Here is a 15,337-nt window from a genome sequence, read left to right as displayed (position 1 = left end):
TGTGTGTGACATGGTGTGTGCCGTGCCAAGCACTGTCCTGCCGTGGCTTGTACAGTCGTGCCCGGTGCCACTCAGCGCCCTGTCCTGTGCCATGCACATCAGCTGCATGTCACAAATGCAGTGCCCGGAGCTCAGGCTGTGCCTCGCCGTTGGCGTGGCTCTGCTGTGGCACGTGCCACGCGTGCTGTGTCCCGTTCTGCCTCGCGCGCCGTGTCTGCCCTGCCAGCCCGTGCAGCCCCGGCGCTGCCGTCACTGTCCGGCCATCGCCGTCCTGCCTGTCCTCTGCCCACCACGGCTCAGCTCACCCTTGCTCTGGCTCTGCCCCCGCGCCCCGGGGTAATGCACCCCGTCTCTGCTTCCAGGGCCGGGGTCCCCCTCTCTGGCTGTGCTCTCTCTCTCTCTCCTCCGTGCCCACCTCGCCGCTCGCCCGCCCGCCGGGTAAGTACTGGCTGTCCGGGGCCAGCCCAGTGCCGCGTCTGCAGACTCTGTCCCTCTCGCCCTCCGACCGCTTCTCTCTGCCTTTGCCCCTCCGAAATCCCTGCTGTCCCCACACTGTCCCCACACTGTCCCTCGGTTCCCACCCGGGTGAGCGCTGGCGGTGCAGCACCGGTGGGGGACGGTCCCGCTCACTGTGTGCCGTGTCCCGCAGCTATGGGACACTGCCCAGCCGCAGGGCGCTGAAGAACTCGCGCCTGGTGAGCCAGAAGGATGATGTCCACCTCTGCATCATGTGTCTTCGGGCCATCATGAACTACCAGGTACTGTCACCCTGCGGTGGGGACACTGCTGTCACCACTGCCACCACGGCTGACGCCGTCCCTGCTCCGTCCCCACAGTACGGCTTCAACCTGGTCATGTCTCACCCGCACGCTGTCAATGAGATCGCCCTGAGCCTCAACAACAAGAACCCGAGGTAAGGGAGGGTCTGGCAGGGTGGGACAGGGGTCCTGGGGCTGGCTGGGGGTGTTGCTGATGCTGATGGTGACGCTGTGCCCAGGATGAAGGCTCTGGTGCTGGAGCTGCTGGCAGCTGTCTGCCTGGTGAGGGGCGGCCACGAGATCATCCTCGCTGCCTTTGACAACTTCAAGGAGGTACGAGGGGAGTGGGAACTGCAAGTCTGGGCTGGGGGGTGGGAATGGGGGGACACAGGACCAGACTGGGATTGGGGGGGACCAGAGGGGAGACAGGAACAGCCCCAAATGGGGGGAACAGGAGCACCAGAGAGAGGCTGGGATTGGGGAACAGGACCCCAGGAACGGAGGAAGGGAGGACCCCAGGTCCAGACTGGGATAGGGTCACTGGGGACCCCAGGACCAATGTGAGATGAGGGGAAACCCCAGGAGAAGGCTGGGATGCGGAGTCTGGAGTGAAGGGGATGGAGGGATGAGGGAGGATGAGGAATAGGGGGTCTGGGAGCACCAGGACCAGACTGGGATTAGGGAAGTGGAGTCCAGGAGATGGGGGGAGTCAGTGGCTGGGGGGGCCACGCCAGGTTAACCCCGTTTCTGCCTGCTCAGGTGTGCAAGGAGAAGCACCGCTTTGAGCGGCTGATGGAATACTTCCGCAACGAGGACAGCAGCATCGACTTCATGGTGGGACACCCTGTCCTGGGCGAGGAGGAGGGTCTCTGGGGGGCAGGAGAGCTCCCAGTGACACCAGCCCTGCCTGCAGGTGGCCTGCATGCAGTTCATCAACATCGTGGTGCACTCGGTGGAGGACATGAACTTCCGCGTCCATCTCCAGTATGAGTTCACCAAACTGGGGCTGGAGGAGTTCCTGCAGGTACGGGGGGGGTCGAGGGTCAGGGGAGCTGTGCCAGGGGGCTCCCCCATCCTTGACGCCGCCTTCGTGCCCACAGAAGTCGAGGCACACGGAGAGCGAGAAGCTGCAGGTGCAGATCCAGGCATACCTGGACAATGTCTTCGACGTGGGCGGGCTGCTGGAGGATGCCGAGACCAAGAATGTGGCCCTGGAGAAGGTGGAGGAGCTGGAGGAGCACCTGTCCCACGTATGTGAGCACAGGGGGTTGCAGGGACGTTCCTTGCTGGGTCCCGGGGAGATCTACGGTGACACCGGGTAGGGGTCCCTGGGCTGCTGTCACAGCCGTGTCCCCCTCCCCAGCTAACGGAGAAGCTGCTGGACCTGGAGAACGAGAACATGATGCGGGTGGCGGAACTGGAGAAGCAGCTGCTGCAGCGAGAGAAGGAGCTGGAGGTGGTCAAGGTGCGTTGTGGGGGCCGTAGGGGCTGTAGGGAGTGGGGAAGGGTCCCGACCCCCCCGGCCTGACGCTCGCTGTCCCCAGGAGACCTACGAGCACACGAGCCACCAGGTGCACACGCTGCGCAGGATGATCAAGGAGAAGGACGAGGCTTTCCGGCGGCACTACGGCTCCGAGCCGCCCCCGCTGCCCAGCGCCGAGCCACCTCCCCCGCCCGAGCCCTTGGAGGAGACCCTGCGGCTCCCGGTCCCGCCCCCGGTGGAGGCTGCGCCCCCCCCGCCCCCACCGCCTCCCCCGCTGCCGCCCCCCGCGCCCCCGCTCCCAGGTGAGGAAGGGGAAGCCCCCGGGGCACCCCAAAACGGGGGCATCTCCGAGCTGAGCTGTGCCCTGGGTGGGAGGGCTCCCAAACAGGGAGGTTCCCGGTGCTGGGCCACGCCCGAGGCTGGGCGGTCCCCAGAATTGGGGTCTCACCCTCTGATGGCTTCGCAGGGAAGTGCCCCCCAGCCCCGCCGCTGCCCGGGGCTTCACCCTCCATCGCCCTCACCGTCGGGCTCTCAGGTACGTGGGGACATGTCCTGTGCCTCCACATGACAGTGGGGATGAGGGGGGACCATGGGATGGGGACAGGGAGGGTGTGGGGACCGCAGGGATGGGGGTGGAGGCCAGGGAGGATGTGGAGACTGTGAGGACAGGGAACAGGGAGGACGTGGGGACTGGGACAGTGGGGACAGAGACAGGGGACAGGATGGATGTGGGGACCACGGGGACGGGGATGGTGTAGGGACTGTGCAGGCAGCGAGGACGTGGGAACTGTGAGGACAGGGACAGGGAAGGGTTGCAGGCACCAGGGTGTTGGGGTTGCAATCCCCAAGGAACACCCACTCAGGGATGGGGTGGCCCAGGGGATGGTGACACCAGGCTGGGGTGGCTCAAGGTGGGCACAGGACATGTCCCCATGCCCCGGGGGTGCTGAGCTGGCTCCCACCCCGCCGGCAGCCATCCGGATCAAGAAGCCCATCAAGACCAAATTCCGGTTGCCTGTGTTCAACTGGACGGCGCTGAAGCCCAGCCAGATCAGCGGGACGGTGTTCAGCGAGCTGGACGACGAGCGTGTGCTGGAGGTGAGCCCAGGAGCCCCTCCCCACTGATGGGCACCCCCACCCCCACTTCTGACCCTCCTCGTCCCCCCAGGACCTGGACCTGGAGCGCTTCGAGGAGCTGTTCAAGACCAAGGCGCAGGGCCCGGCGCTGGACCTGGTGTGTGCCAAGAGCAAGGCGGCGCAGAAAGTGGCCACCAAGGTGACCCTGCTGGAGGCCAACCGTGCCAAGAACTTGGCCATCACCCTGCGCAAGGCCGGGCGCAGCGCCGACGAGATCTGCCGGGCCATCCACACGTATGGCCCCGCGCCGGGGGGACAGGGGGGCTGGGGGACAGGATCTGGAGGGGGTGCAGGGGAGCTGGAGGGGGGCAAGGGGGCCAGGAATGGGGCAGGGAGGGTCAGGAATAGGGTGCAGGGGGCAGACAGGGTTCAAGGGTGCTGGTGGGGGTGCAGGGGGTCAGGCAAAGTGCAGAGGGGCTCGTTGGGGTGCAGAGGGCTTGGACAGGTGATCTGGCTGAGGTTCTAGTGGCTCGGGGGGTGTGGATGGGGTGCGGGGGTTTCAGGCAGGGTACAGGGCCTTGGCTGGGGTACAGTGGGAACAGTTGGGATGCAGGGGAGCCCGTTGGGGTGCAGAGGAACCAGGCAGGGTTCATGGGGATTGGCTGGGTTGTGGAGGGTTTGGCTGGGGGGCAAATGGTCTGGTTGGGGTTCAGGGGGGCCAGGCAGGGTACAGGGGCACTGGTGGGGTGCAGGGGGGTTTGTTGGGGTTCAGAAAGCACAGGCAGAGTGTGGCAGGCCTGGTTGGGATGCAGGAGGGACAGGCAGGGTTCGAGAGGGCTGAGTGGGGTGCAGATGGTTCAGCTGGGGGGGCAGAGTGAATGCTTAGGGTTCAGGGGACCTAGGCAGAGTACAGGGGGTCTTGGCAGAGGTGCAGCGGGAGTTGTTTGGGGTTCAAGGGTGCCAGGCAGGGTGCAGAGAGACTGTCTAGAATGCAGGGGGGCTTGTTGGGCTGCAGAGGGTCTGGCCAGGGGAAGGGGGGGTCCATAGGGGTACAGGAGAGGCAGGCACGATGCAGAAGGGCTTGTCGGGGTGCTTGTTGGGGGGCACATGGTCTGCTTGGGGTTCAGGAGGTCCAGGCAGGGAACAGAGGTTCAGGCAGCGTGTAGGGGGTCTGGCTGAGGTTCAGGGTGGCCAAGCAGGTTGCAGGGAGCCAGGCTGGGATCCAGGGTTCGCAGGCTGGGAGCTGCTCCCCAGCGTTGTGGTGCGGGGCAGGTTTGACCTGGCAACGCTGCCAGTGGACTTTGTGGAGTGCCTGATGCGGTTCCTGCCCACGGAGGCGGAGGCGAAGGCGCTGCGGCAGTACGAGCGCGAGCGGAAGCCGCTGGAGGAGCTGGCAGATGAGGACCGGTTCATGCTGCAGTTCAGCAAGGTGGAGCGGCTGCCGCAGCGCATGGCCATCATGGCCTTCCTCGGCAACTTCGCCGAGAACATCCAGATGCTGACGCCGGTACGGAGCTGGGGAGGGGGATACCGGACACGCCAGGGGGGTCCCTGCACCCCGAGGCCCGGCTGAGTCCCCCCATCCTGTCCCCCTGCAGCAGCTCAACGCCATCATCGCAGCCTCGGCCTCTGTCAAGTCGTCCCAGAAGCTGAAGCACATGTTGGAGGTGGGGATGTGAGGATGGGCCGGGTGGGGGTCCTGCACTCCCACCTCACCGTAGCTGGGTGAGGGGGATCCTGTGGGGGTCTCGCTCCCTCCTGACCCTCCAACCCCGCTGCTTTGCCCCTGCAGATCATCTTGGCACTGGGCAACTACATGAACAGCAGCAAACGCGGTGCAGTCTACGGCTTCAAATTGCAGAGCCTGGACCTGGTGGGCAGCCCCTCCCTGGCTCCCTGGGACCCCGGGGCTCCCATCCCACAGCACTGACCCCTTCCCCAAATCCTCCTGCAGCTCCTGGACACCAAGTCGACAGACAGGAAGATGACGCTGCTGCACTTCATCGCGCTGACAGTGCGGGAGAAGTACCCAGAGCTGGCGACCTTCTGGCAGGAGCTGCACTTTGTGGAGAAGGCTGCAGCAGGTGCCCCTCAACCTGTGCCCACAGCCCCACCTCGCTGTCCCAACCCCATGCAGCCCCTGACCCGCCCCGTGTCCCTGCAGTGTCCCTGGAGAACGTATTGCTGGACGTGAAGGAGCTGGGCCGGGGGATGGAGCTGCTGCGGCGGGAGTGTGGGCAGCACGAGAGCGCGGTGCTGCGCGGCTTCCTGGGCGGCAGCGAGGGGCAGCTCGAGCGGCTGCAGCGCGACGCGCGCACGGCCGAGGTGAGGGTGGCCCACACCTGGCCTGGCACTGACCACGGGCACACCTGCGCAGCCACACCTTGCTCTGCACACTCCCCGTGCACAGCTGATCATCCACACCTTGCCTTGCATGGTCCCTGTGCACATCTGGTCCCACTCCTTGCTTTGCACATTCCCCGTGCACACCTGCTCATCCACACCTTGCTTTGCACACTCCCCGTGCACACCTGCTCATCCACTCCTTGCTTTGCACGCTCCCCGTGCACACCTGCTCATCCACGCTTTGCACGCTCCTTGTGCACACCTGCTCATCCACACCTTGCTTTGCACGCTCCCTGTGCACACCTGCTCATCCACACCTTGCTTTGCACGCTCCTTGTGCACATCTGCTCATCCACCTTGCTCTGCGTGCTCCTCTTGCACTTCTGCTTTCCTTTGCATGCTCCATGTCATTCCTCGTCATCCACACCTTGCTCTGTGCATTCCTCATGCACATCTGGTTCCACTCCTTGCCTTGCACGCTCCTTGTGCACATCTGCTCATCCACACCTTGTTGTGCACGATCCTTGTGCATTCCTTGTCATCCACACCTTGCTTTGCACACTTCTGGTGTGCTCCTGCCCTTTCTCTGCACGCTCCCCGTGCATTCCTTGTCACACACACCTTGCTCTGCACACTTCTTCTGCACTCCTGCCTTGCTTTGCTCATGTGTGATGCCCGCCATGCCTTGCACTCGCCCCGTGCCGGACACTGCCCATCCCTGACCACCGCTCCTGTGCCAGGACGCCTACAACACCGTGGTGAGGTATTTTGGTGAAAGCCCCAAGACGACCCCCCCGTCCGTCTTCTTCCCAGTCTTTGTGCGGTTCATCCACTCTTACAAGGTGAGGTGGGGCCGGGAGGGGATACACGGTCCGTGGGTCACACCACGGAGGGGGGAAAGCTGACGCTCCCCACCTGCGTGCCCTGGCAGGACGCGGAGCAGGAAAACGAGACACGGAAGAAGCAGGAGGAGGTGATGCGAGAGAAGCTGCTGGCACAGGAGGCTAAAAAGCAGGAGAAGGTTAGTGGAGGCAGGCATGGGGTGGGCTGGGCAGTAGGGGGCACAGAGGGAACACCCATGCCTCTAATCCCTGCCCCACTTGCAGCGGAACAAGTGGCAGCAGCAGGAGCTGATCGCGGAGCTGCGGCGGCGCCAGGCCAAGGACCACCGGCCCATGTACGAGGGCAAGGATGGCACCATCGAGGACATCATCACCGGTACGGCCCCCCTGGCCCCTGGCCCCCTGCCCTGGCCCCGCCAGCCACGGGGGCTGACGTGTCCCTGTCCCCCCCGTTCCCTGCCCGTACCCCCACAGCGCTGAAGAGCGTCCCCTTCACTGCCCGCACGGCCAAGCGGGGCTCCCGCTTCTTCTGCGACCCGTCCCACCACGACGAGTCCAGCTGTTAAGACCCCAGGTACAACCTGCATGCCTGGATCCCCTTGGATCCCACCTGGATGCCCCTGGGTTCCCCCTGACCCTGCATGCCCCCTTCTGCACGTCCCCTCCCTGCATGTTGTCACCCCAGGGTGTCGGGTGTGCTCTGGTCCTTTGGATCGGGGCAGGATCTTAATGCAAGGCTGGATCCCAGCACAGGATCCTGGCACAAGATCCCAGTGCAAGGCTGGATCCCAGCACAGGATCCTGGCACAAGATCCCAGTGCAAGGCTGGATCCCAGCACAGGATCCCGGCACAAGACCCTGGTGCAAGGCTGGATCCCAGCCCAAAGCTGGATCCCAGAACAAGATCCCAGTGCAAGGCTGGATCCCAGCACTGGATCCCAGCACAAGATCCCAGTGCAAGGCTGGATCCCAGCACAAGGCTGGATCCCAGCACAGGATCCCAGCACAAGATCCCAGTGCAAGGCTGGATCCCAGCACAGGATCCTGCAAGATCCCAGTGCAAGGCTGGATCCCAGCACAGGATCCCAGCACAAGATCCCAGTGCAAGGCTGGATCTCAGCACAAGATCCCAGTGCAAGGCTGGATCCCAGCACAGGATCCCGGCACAAGATCCCAGTGCAAGGCTGGATCCCAGCACAGGATCCTGGCACAAGATCCCGGTGCAAGGCTGGATCCCAGCCCAAAGCTGGATCCCAGCACAAGATCCCAGTGCAAGGCTGGATCCCAGCACAAAGCTGGATCCCAGCACAGGATCCTACTGTAACGCTGAGTCTCAGCACTGGATCCTGGTTCAAGGCTGGATCCCAGCATAAGGCTGGGTGTAAGGCTGGGTCCTGGCACTGGATCCCAGTGAAACGTTGCTGCCCGGCACAGAGTCCTGGCACTGGATCCCAGTCCAGGATCCCAGTGCAAGGCTGGGCCCTGGCACAGGATTCCAGGTCAATGCTGGTACCCAGCACAGAGTCCCAGCACAGGATCCCAGCACTGGATCCTGGAGCAAGGCTGGATTCCAGCACAGATCCCACTGCAATATTGGATCCCAGAGTGGGGTCTTAGTGCATCACCGGATCCCAGGGCAGGATCCCAGTCAGTCCCAAGATGAGATCCCAGCACAATACTGGATCCTAGGCTGGCATCCCAGTGCACTACTGGGTCCCAGTACAAGGTCCCAGTACACTGCTGGGTTCCAGGGCAGGATCCTAGGGCAAAACTGGATCCCAGGGTAGGCTCCCAGTGCACTACTGGAGCCCAGAGTGGGGTTCCCAGTGCATTACTGGGTCCCAGCCCAGTGCCTGGAGGACTCACCCTGTGCTGCCTGCGCTCTGGGGGGGTCACCTGGGCCCCCCTCAGGCCAGGCCGGGTGTCGCTGGCTCTGTCCCTGACTGTCCCTTCCATCCCACAGCCCGAAGGTGGATCCGCCTGTAGCCGAGCGAGGCTGAGGAGCCCGACCAGGGGGCAGGGGAGGACTGGGGCTGCCTCAGTTTCCCTTCCTCACCCCCCTCTGCCCCCCAGGTGCCCAGAGAGGCTCCGTCCTGCCCTGACACCATGTGGGGACAGGGCCAAAATGTCCTCGTGCCACCATCCTCACGGGTGACATCCCTGTGCCTGGGGAGACCCTGCACCCAGACCACCCCCTGCCCACCCAAGGCAGAGGCCAAATCCATCTGTGGTGGAGCCCCAGCATCAGGAGCTGACCCGTGGGGTGCCCCCTCCCCATCGGGGTCCCCTTGTCCCCGGGGGGCTCACTGCCTCAGAGCCCCCACCCCCACTACAGGGACCACGGGGACCCCCCCACCCAGCGCTCGACACTTTGACCACTGATGTGAACACTAAGTGCCAAAAAAAAGGGACCAAAGCCAGGCTGGGGGGTGCCGGGAGAGGGGCAGGATGGTGCCCCCCGCCCCAGGACCCCCCTGGCCCTCCCCCCACAGTGACTTTTTGTACATGTGAAATATATGGAGTCTTTTACACGGCCACTGCCTGATTTGGGGGAGCGTGGTGGGGGCACAGAGGCAGCCCAGGAGCCTGAGGAGCCTCCCCAGGCCAGAGCTCCTGTGGCGGGGGGCGAGGAGGGGGCACACGGATGTGCAGGGAGCAGACATTTGGCAAGGCTTTGCAGCGCTGTTACTAAAGCTGCGGGATTAAGGAGAGGGGGCATCTGCTTTTGGGAGGAATTGGGAGCCCCCCCCACATCACCAGCCCCACTTCAGTGTGGGGTGACCCCCAGTTCATCCCACTTTTGGTGGCTGTGGGGTGCTGGGAGCAGAGTCAAGGCTGGGAGGGGCAGCAGGGGGAGCAGGATGAGGTCCCAAAGGGAGCAGAGGGGCAGGATGGGGCCAGGAGGGCAGAAAGGGCTTGCGGGGGTGGAATGTGGCCATGGGGGTGCGAGGGGCTGGGAGGGGCAGGATGCGACCCCAGACCCCCAGCAGTGGCACAGGGCCTGGCCTCCCTCGCTGAGCTCCACCAGCCCAGGGATTAGCCCTGAAACAGGGAATAAAAGTTTCCCCTAATCCTCTTGGGGGGATTACCAGCACTGCCGCGCCCAGGGTGGGATCTGGCCCGGCCTCAGCCCCCCCAGCGCCGCTGCTGACCTGGGACCTTTTAATCCACATTTAATGGATGAGCCCCTGCTCCGTCCTGGGGGACCCTCGGAGATGCTGTGGGCAAAGATGCTGCTGTCCAGCCATGTCCATCCACATCCAGCCGTGTCCATCCATCCATCCGTCCACCTCTGTCTGCCAGGCTGAGGCAGGTCCCTACCTGCCCTCAGTGACATCCACCCCCGAGTCCCCAGCCTCGGGTAGGATCCCAGTGCACATCCTGCTCCGTTCCCGAGGGTCACTGGAGATGCTGCAGGCAAGGATGCAGCTGCCCAGCCACGTCCATCCACGGCGATCCGCGTCCACCTACCCATCCGTCCATCTGTCCATCCACTGGGCTCTGCCTGCCCAGTCCCTACATGCACTCGGTGACATCTACCCACACAAGCCCCCAGCGCTGTCCCAGTCCCTTGGAGATGCTACGGGCAAGGACGCTGCTGTCCATCCATATCCGGCTGTGCCCGGCCGTCCACCCATCCATCTGTCCACGCAGCCGGCTCCAGCCGGTCCCTACGTGCCCTCGGTGCCACCGTTGGGCTCGGACAGGCGTCGCTCGCCCTGGGCTGTGGGCGCTGCCAGGCTCTCAGCCTGCAGGAGCAGGTTGCAGCCGAGGAAGAGGATGGCAAAGGTGACGGCGAGGCAGAGCACCAGGACCACGGCGATCTGGGCAGCCTCGCTCACCCCCGTGTCCTCGCGGGTAGCATTCATGTCCCCCTCCTCCTCCTCCTCTTCTTCCTCCTGGGAGCCGAGTGTGGCGGTGACAGACGGGGAGGGTTTAAGTGATGTCAAGGACTGTCTTATCCCTCCCTGCCATGGCCCCCCTCACGCTCGCTGGCACTGGGTGCTCCCCCCGGGAAGGGGCAGTAGCTTTGCCCCGCCTTGGAGCCCCCCTGGAGGGGTGCAGGGTCCTGCAAGGAAGGAGGAGTCACCCCAGCCCCCTCCCTAGGTGCCTTGGGGGGCAGCTGGGGCTGTCCAACTGCCCACTCTGCCTCTCCCCACTGTAGCAACTCAGCCTCGTGGCACTGGGGTGTAATGGGGACACCCAGCTCAGCCCCATGGCTCAGGGGACCCCCAGTTCAGCCCCACAGCACTGCGGTCCCCCAGCTCAGCCCCATGGTACGAGCTGTGCAATGGCATTCCCCAGCTCAGCTCCATTACACTGGGCTCCTCCAGCTCAGCTCTACAGCACGGGGGTGGAGTGGGGACCCCCAGCCCAGCCCCTTGGTTTTGGATGTGATGGGGGACCACCAGCTCAGCCTCAGCATCCACTTCCCCCCTCCCACGGCCCCCAGCCCCCACAGCCAGGATGTGACCAGGCTCCATGTGAAAGCAGAAACACTTTATTTTTGCGGCAGCTCCGGCCCCCCAGGGACAGGGGTGACACCGGGGGACAGGTGGTGATAAGGGACATGGCCAGCACTGGCTGTGTGGCACCAAGTGTGCTGCAGAGGGGTGGGGTTCAGGTGTCACCCTGACCCCCAGCACCCTCTGCCAGGCTCCAGCACCACTCTGAGCTGGTGCCACAATGCCCTGAGGACTCACCCCGGTCATCAGCCAGGCCGGAGCCACCGAGCCAGTTCTCCAGGATGGACAAAACCTCACGGCATAAACCAAGGAGCAGCAACCCCCAAATTACAGGCTAGGCCAAGCCCAGCTCCTCCCAGAGGCTTTTTGGAGGTGAAGGAGGGGATCCAAGCAGAGTCACTGTCCCAGAGAAGTGCCACTGCCCATGGTGACCCTGCCTGGGTGACACCAGCCCTACAGCGCCAGTGTGTCCTTGATGAGCCGGCGCATGGTGGTGGTGACTGAGGTGCCCAGGGAGTCCGTGATCTGGTAGGAGATCTTGTACAGGTAGGGCTGCACGTCCTTCAGGCTGGTGTCGAAGACATTGTCCACCTCGGACTGGGTGGGCATCTTGGGCAGGTACTCGTGGCGGTTCATCACCTCCACAATGTTGATGATCTTCTCGCAGAGCTTCTCACCCACCTTCTCGCGGCAGATCTGCCGCTCCTGCTCGTTTGCCAGATTCACCACATTCACCTTGATGGTCCAGAGCTCCCAGGGGATGCACTCGTCCGAGAAGGGCCACCGTGACTTCTTCTTCTGGTAGAACTCCAGGGAGATTTGCCCCATCCCATCGGAGCCGGAACCACGCAGCGCGTCCTGCGTGACAGCGTGCGGTTCATGAGGGAGCAGGGACTGGCTGACCCCTCCTCGGGCACATCCCATTGGCTTTTACAGAATCACTGAATGTCCTGAGTTGGAAGAGACCCCCAAGGATCATCCAGTCAAACTCCTGGCCCTGCACAGGACACCCCAACAATCTCACCCTGAAGCTCTGGCAGCCTTGGGGCCATGACCAAATCCTGGGGAGCTGTTCCAGTGCCCAACCATCCTCTGGGGGAAGAACCTTTTCCCAATATCCAGCCTTCCCTGACACAGCTCCATCCGTTCCCTCGGGTCCTGTCACTGTCCCAGGGAGCAGAGATCGGAGCTGCGCTAGGGATGAGCCTCCTCTCAGTCTCCTCCAGCTGAACAGATCTTGTGCCCTCAGCTGCTCCTTGTATGCCTTCCCCTTAAGGCCCTTTACGCTCCCATTTTCATCCCTGCTGGCTCCCCCCTTTACCTTGAACTCCCCGACGGCCTTGCGGAGGGCCCGGTCGAGCTCCTCAGAGGAGACACGGACGTAGGCAAAGTCGATGAAGTCGCAGTCCACGTCCTGGGTGCCCACGGTGCCGATGGAGTAGGTGCCCTCCTTCTTGTAGTGGAACTTGCCGGTGCTGCGGTGCAGCAGGACGGTGTGGAGCACGGCCAGCATGGCCTCCTCCACCTGCCGCCCCTCCACCGACACCTCCAGCACCTCGGCGCGGCAGTTCATGGCAGGGGCGGCGCTGGAGGGGGCACAGCAGCAGGTGCTGAGGGGACACAAGGGTGGGTGGGGGGTGTTGGTTGCACCCCTGCTTGGGTGACAGCCCCTCTGCCAAATCCCCTGTGTGCTGGTGTCCCAGTGAGTGCCCCCCCAGAGGGACCTGGTGTGGCCCTCCTGGTAATCCACAGGGACCCAGATGTCCTGATTTGAGTCCCTCACGTGCCACAAGGATCCAGGCGTCCTTGGTATAGGCCCCCCGTAGCCCCACAGAGACCCAGATGTCTTGGTCTGAGTACCTCACATCCCACAGATATGGACCCTCCCACGCACCTCGTAAAAGTTCGGGGCGTCCAGGTCTGGGTGTCCCGCAGGGATCCGGGTGTCCACAAGGACCCAAATACCCCGCTCTGGTCTCCTCACACCCCAGGGCGGTATCCCAGTGTGTGCCCGCTCACCTCACAGGGGCCCCGCGGTCCCACTACAGGCCCCTCAATATCCCACAGGGACCCAGATGTCTTGGCTCGAGCCTCTAACAACCCAGAGAAACCACCTCAGTCTCCCTCGGAGCGCCTCAGGTTCCCTCCAGGCTCGAGGCCCCGAATCCCCCTGGGCCCCCGGGCCCCCTCACCCCCGGTCCCGGTGCCGGTGCCGGTCCCCGCCCGAGGCCGCACTCACCGCCCGGGCCCGACCATCTGACGGCGCGGAGGAGGGAAGTGGATCGTCCCATCTGCGCAGGGGATCAGAACACCCCACCGGCCACCTTAGTGGCCCTTCCCGTCATATCCGCCGTGTTCATCACTCTGAACTTGACTCGGTTAACACTGTGTCCCTTCGGTGCCGTTCCCGGCCGCGGAGCGTCTCCCGGGGGTGGAATCGCCGTTCCGAGTGCGCGGATTCCCCTCTCCCCGGTTTGGTTCGTTCCCAAGGGGCCATAGAGCTGCAATGCCGCAGCGCAGAGCGGCTCAGCGGCTCCATTGCGCCCCCTATGCTGGAGGCTCCGCGGCGGTACTGCAGCGGGGCGGGCGGTCCGGTGTCCCCCGCTGACCCCCGCGGGGACGCGGCGAGAACGGGGCGACACGCGTGGGGACAGGGGCCACAGGGGCACGGGGGACACCTCTATGGGGACAGAAGGGACACGAGGATATGGGACAGCAGGGCCGTGGGGAAATGAGGAAAGGGGGACACAGGGACAGATGGACACAAGGGACAGAGTGACGCAGCGATATGGGGACACGGGACAGATACTGGGTAAAGGGACATGAAGAGTAGGGGGACAACGGGACAGCGGGATGGCTGGATATGGGGATATGGATGGACATGGGAGACACATGGATATGGGGACACAGGGCACAGGGGATAGTGGAAACAGGGACGTGGGGACTTGGGGGACGCAGTAAGAGGGGATGGATGGACATGGGGACACAGGGCACAGGGAATACTGGAAACAGAGACCTGGGAATATGGGGGATATGGGAATAGAGGGATGGATGGAGAGACACGGGGACAGTGGGACGGATGGACACAGGGAGAGAGGGATGGATGGATAGGCAGACATGGGGGACACAGGGAGTGGGGACATGGGGATTTGGGGCACTGATCGGCCACGCTGCCATGGGGACACATGGCCTGGTGTAAACAGCAGCAAGAATGTGGCCATGACGTGTCACCGGGCGGGGAGCAGGGCACACACCGAGACACCTGCGCAGCACACACCGAGACACCTGCGCAGGCACACACCGAGACACCTGCGCCGCACACACCGAGACACCTGCGCAGGCACACACCGAGACACCTGCGCCGCACACACCGAGACACCTGCGCAGCACACACAGAGACACCCGTGTCTGTGCCGTGCAGCCCCGGGACCACCGGCGTGGCCGGAGCTGCCCACGGAGCTGCTTTTACTCGGCCCCGCTGGTACCATCCCCGTCCCTCCTGCAGCAGCCCCTGCCAAGAGAAAGGGGACAGCGATGAGGACAAGGTGGGCAGAAGCCTGCCCTGAGCTGTGGGGAGGGGACGGAGACCTGCGGCACGGCCATTCCTGCTCCGCAGCCGGAGCAGAGCCACGCGGAGCCGAGTCGTGCCGTGCCGGGTGCCCACCCCGTGCCCCCCGTGCCCACTGCGTGCAGCTCCGCTCTTCCCCACCCCGACTCCCGTTCGCGGCCCCGCCGTGCGTCAGCGCTGTGTCCATGGCGGGGGCGGCGGCGGGGGGGACAGAGGGACCCTTGTTTTGTGTCACCGCGGGGCGCCCCCGGCCCCGCGCCTCAATGTGGCCCTTGTTCCGCACCGGCCCTGGGTGTCCCCGTTAACGTTTGCTCCGGGGCCAGGCTGTCCCCAGCAGGAGGAAGGGGACAAGCCGGGGGACACATCAGCCGCGCGTGTCACCCCCCTGCCTTGGAACCCCCGGCTCCGTCCCCAGCTCCCGGGATCGGGACCCCAAAACGTCATCACCCCCCCCCCCCCCCGCCAGGGCTGGCCCTGCCAATGGCCACGTCCCCGGGAACACGAGCGGGGGACACGGTCACGCTTCCCGGTTATTTTGGGGAGGATAAATCAGGCAGGCGACAGGTGCGGGGCCGCGGCAGCCGCCGATGAGTGACGGCTCAAGGGCAGCGGCGTGGGCAACGTGCGGCTCCGGCGTCCCGGCTGTCCCCGGCTCCGGAGCCCCGGCTGTCCCCGGCTCCGGCTCCGGAGCCCCGGCTGTCCCCGGCTCCGGCGTCCCGGCTGTCCCCGGCTCCGGCTCCGGAGCCCCGGCTGTCCCCGGCTCCGGCTGTCCCCAGCCGGGGCTCCAGAGCTGGGGA

The 15,337-nt window shown here is 64.6% G+C and overlaps 3 protein-coding genes across 11 annotated transcripts in view; 2 read left to right on the top strand and 1 right to left on the bottom strand.

Moving 5' to 3' along the window:
* FMNL3 (formin like 3) overlaps positions 1–9,043 on the top strand; it is a 14,036-nt gene extending 4,993 nt beyond the window's left edge. For 3 of the 6 annotated variants that reach the window (XM_042028957.1, XM_042028956.1, XM_042028961.1), the window contains 21 exons: positions 650–758; positions 837–913; positions 998–1,091; positions 1,518–1,592; positions 1,672–1,782; positions 1,859–2,008; positions 2,122–2,223; positions 2,303–2,543; positions 2,708–2,776; positions 3,215–3,339; positions 3,410–3,612; positions 4,591–4,825; positions 4,917–4,985; positions 5,111–5,191; positions 5,273–5,402; positions 5,483–5,643; positions 6,405–6,506; positions 6,596–6,685; positions 6,771–6,882; positions 6,981–7,080; positions 8,470–9,043. In XM_042028957.1, coding sequence (XP_041884891.1) covers positions 650–758; positions 837–913; positions 998–1,091; positions 1,518–1,592; positions 1,672–1,782; positions 1,859–2,008; positions 2,122–2,223; positions 2,303–2,543; positions 2,708–2,776; positions 3,215–3,339; positions 3,410–3,612; positions 4,591–4,825; positions 4,917–4,985; positions 5,111–5,191; positions 5,273–5,402; positions 5,483–5,643; positions 6,405–6,506; positions 6,596–6,685; positions 6,771–6,882; positions 6,981–7,072 — 2,428 coding nt within the window. In that variant the 3' untranslated portion in view covers positions 7,073–7,080; positions 8,470–9,043. Of the gene's footprint in view, positions 1–362; positions 439–649; positions 759–836; positions 914–997; positions 1,092–1,517; positions 1,593–1,671; positions 1,783–1,858; positions 2,009–2,121; positions 2,224–2,302; positions 2,544–2,707; positions 2,777–3,214; positions 3,340–3,409; positions 3,613–4,590; positions 4,826–4,916; positions 4,986–5,110; positions 5,192–5,272; positions 5,403–5,482; positions 5,644–6,404; positions 6,507–6,595; positions 6,686–6,770; positions 6,883–6,980; positions 7,081–8,469 lie in introns of all 6 variants that reach the window. The other 3 variants (XM_042028962.1, XM_042028959.1, XM_042028960.1) reach the window with 3 other exon arrangements.
* On the top strand, positions 7,089–8,463 carry LOC121665088. Its single transcript, XM_042028977.1, has 2 exons — positions 7,089–7,570; positions 7,646–8,463. Exons 1-2 carry the CDS (start codon positions 7,092–7,094, stop codon positions 8,121–8,123), a joined length of 957 nt encoding a protein of 318 aa, XP_041884911.1. The 5' UTR covers positions 7,089–7,091; the 3' UTR covers positions 8,124–8,463.
* A 1,948-nt stretch (positions 9,044–10,991) lies between the features above and the next one.
* ATG101 (autophagy related 101) lies at positions 10,992–13,325 on the bottom strand. Of its 4 annotated transcripts, none has more exons than XM_042028936.1 (3): positions 13,212–13,325; positions 12,294–12,582; positions 10,992–11,830 (listed from the first exon to the last, which is right to left on the bottom strand). In XM_042028936.1, exons 1-3 carry the CDS (start codon positions 13,226–13,228, stop codon positions 11,426–11,428), a joined length of 711 nt encoding a protein of 236 aa, XP_041884870.1. In that variant the 5' UTR covers positions 13,229–13,325; the 3' UTR covers positions 10,992–11,425. The 4 variants fall into 4 exon arrangements, with proteins under 4 accessions (XP_041884870.1, XP_041884873.1, XP_041884871.1 ...); XM_042028939.1 differs by having other exon boundaries at positions 13,165–13,245; XM_042028937.1 differs by lacking the exon at positions 13,212–13,325 and adding an exon at positions 12,867–13,139.
* Between the last annotated feature and the right edge of the window lie 2,012 nt (positions 13,326–15,337).

This window comes from Corvus kubaryi, unplaced genomic scaffold (assembly GCF_017639235.1).
Source record: "Corvus kubaryi isolate FWS band 111438036 unplaced genomic scaffold, C.kubaryi_AGA036_p1.0 37309, whole genome shotgun sequence".
Classification (NCBI taxonomy): domain Eukaryota; kingdom Metazoa; phylum Chordata; class Aves; order Passeriformes; family Corvidae; genus Corvus; species Corvus kubaryi.
Note: the sequence above shows the minus strand (reverse complement) of the source record. Positions and strands in the feature narration are given on the sequence as shown.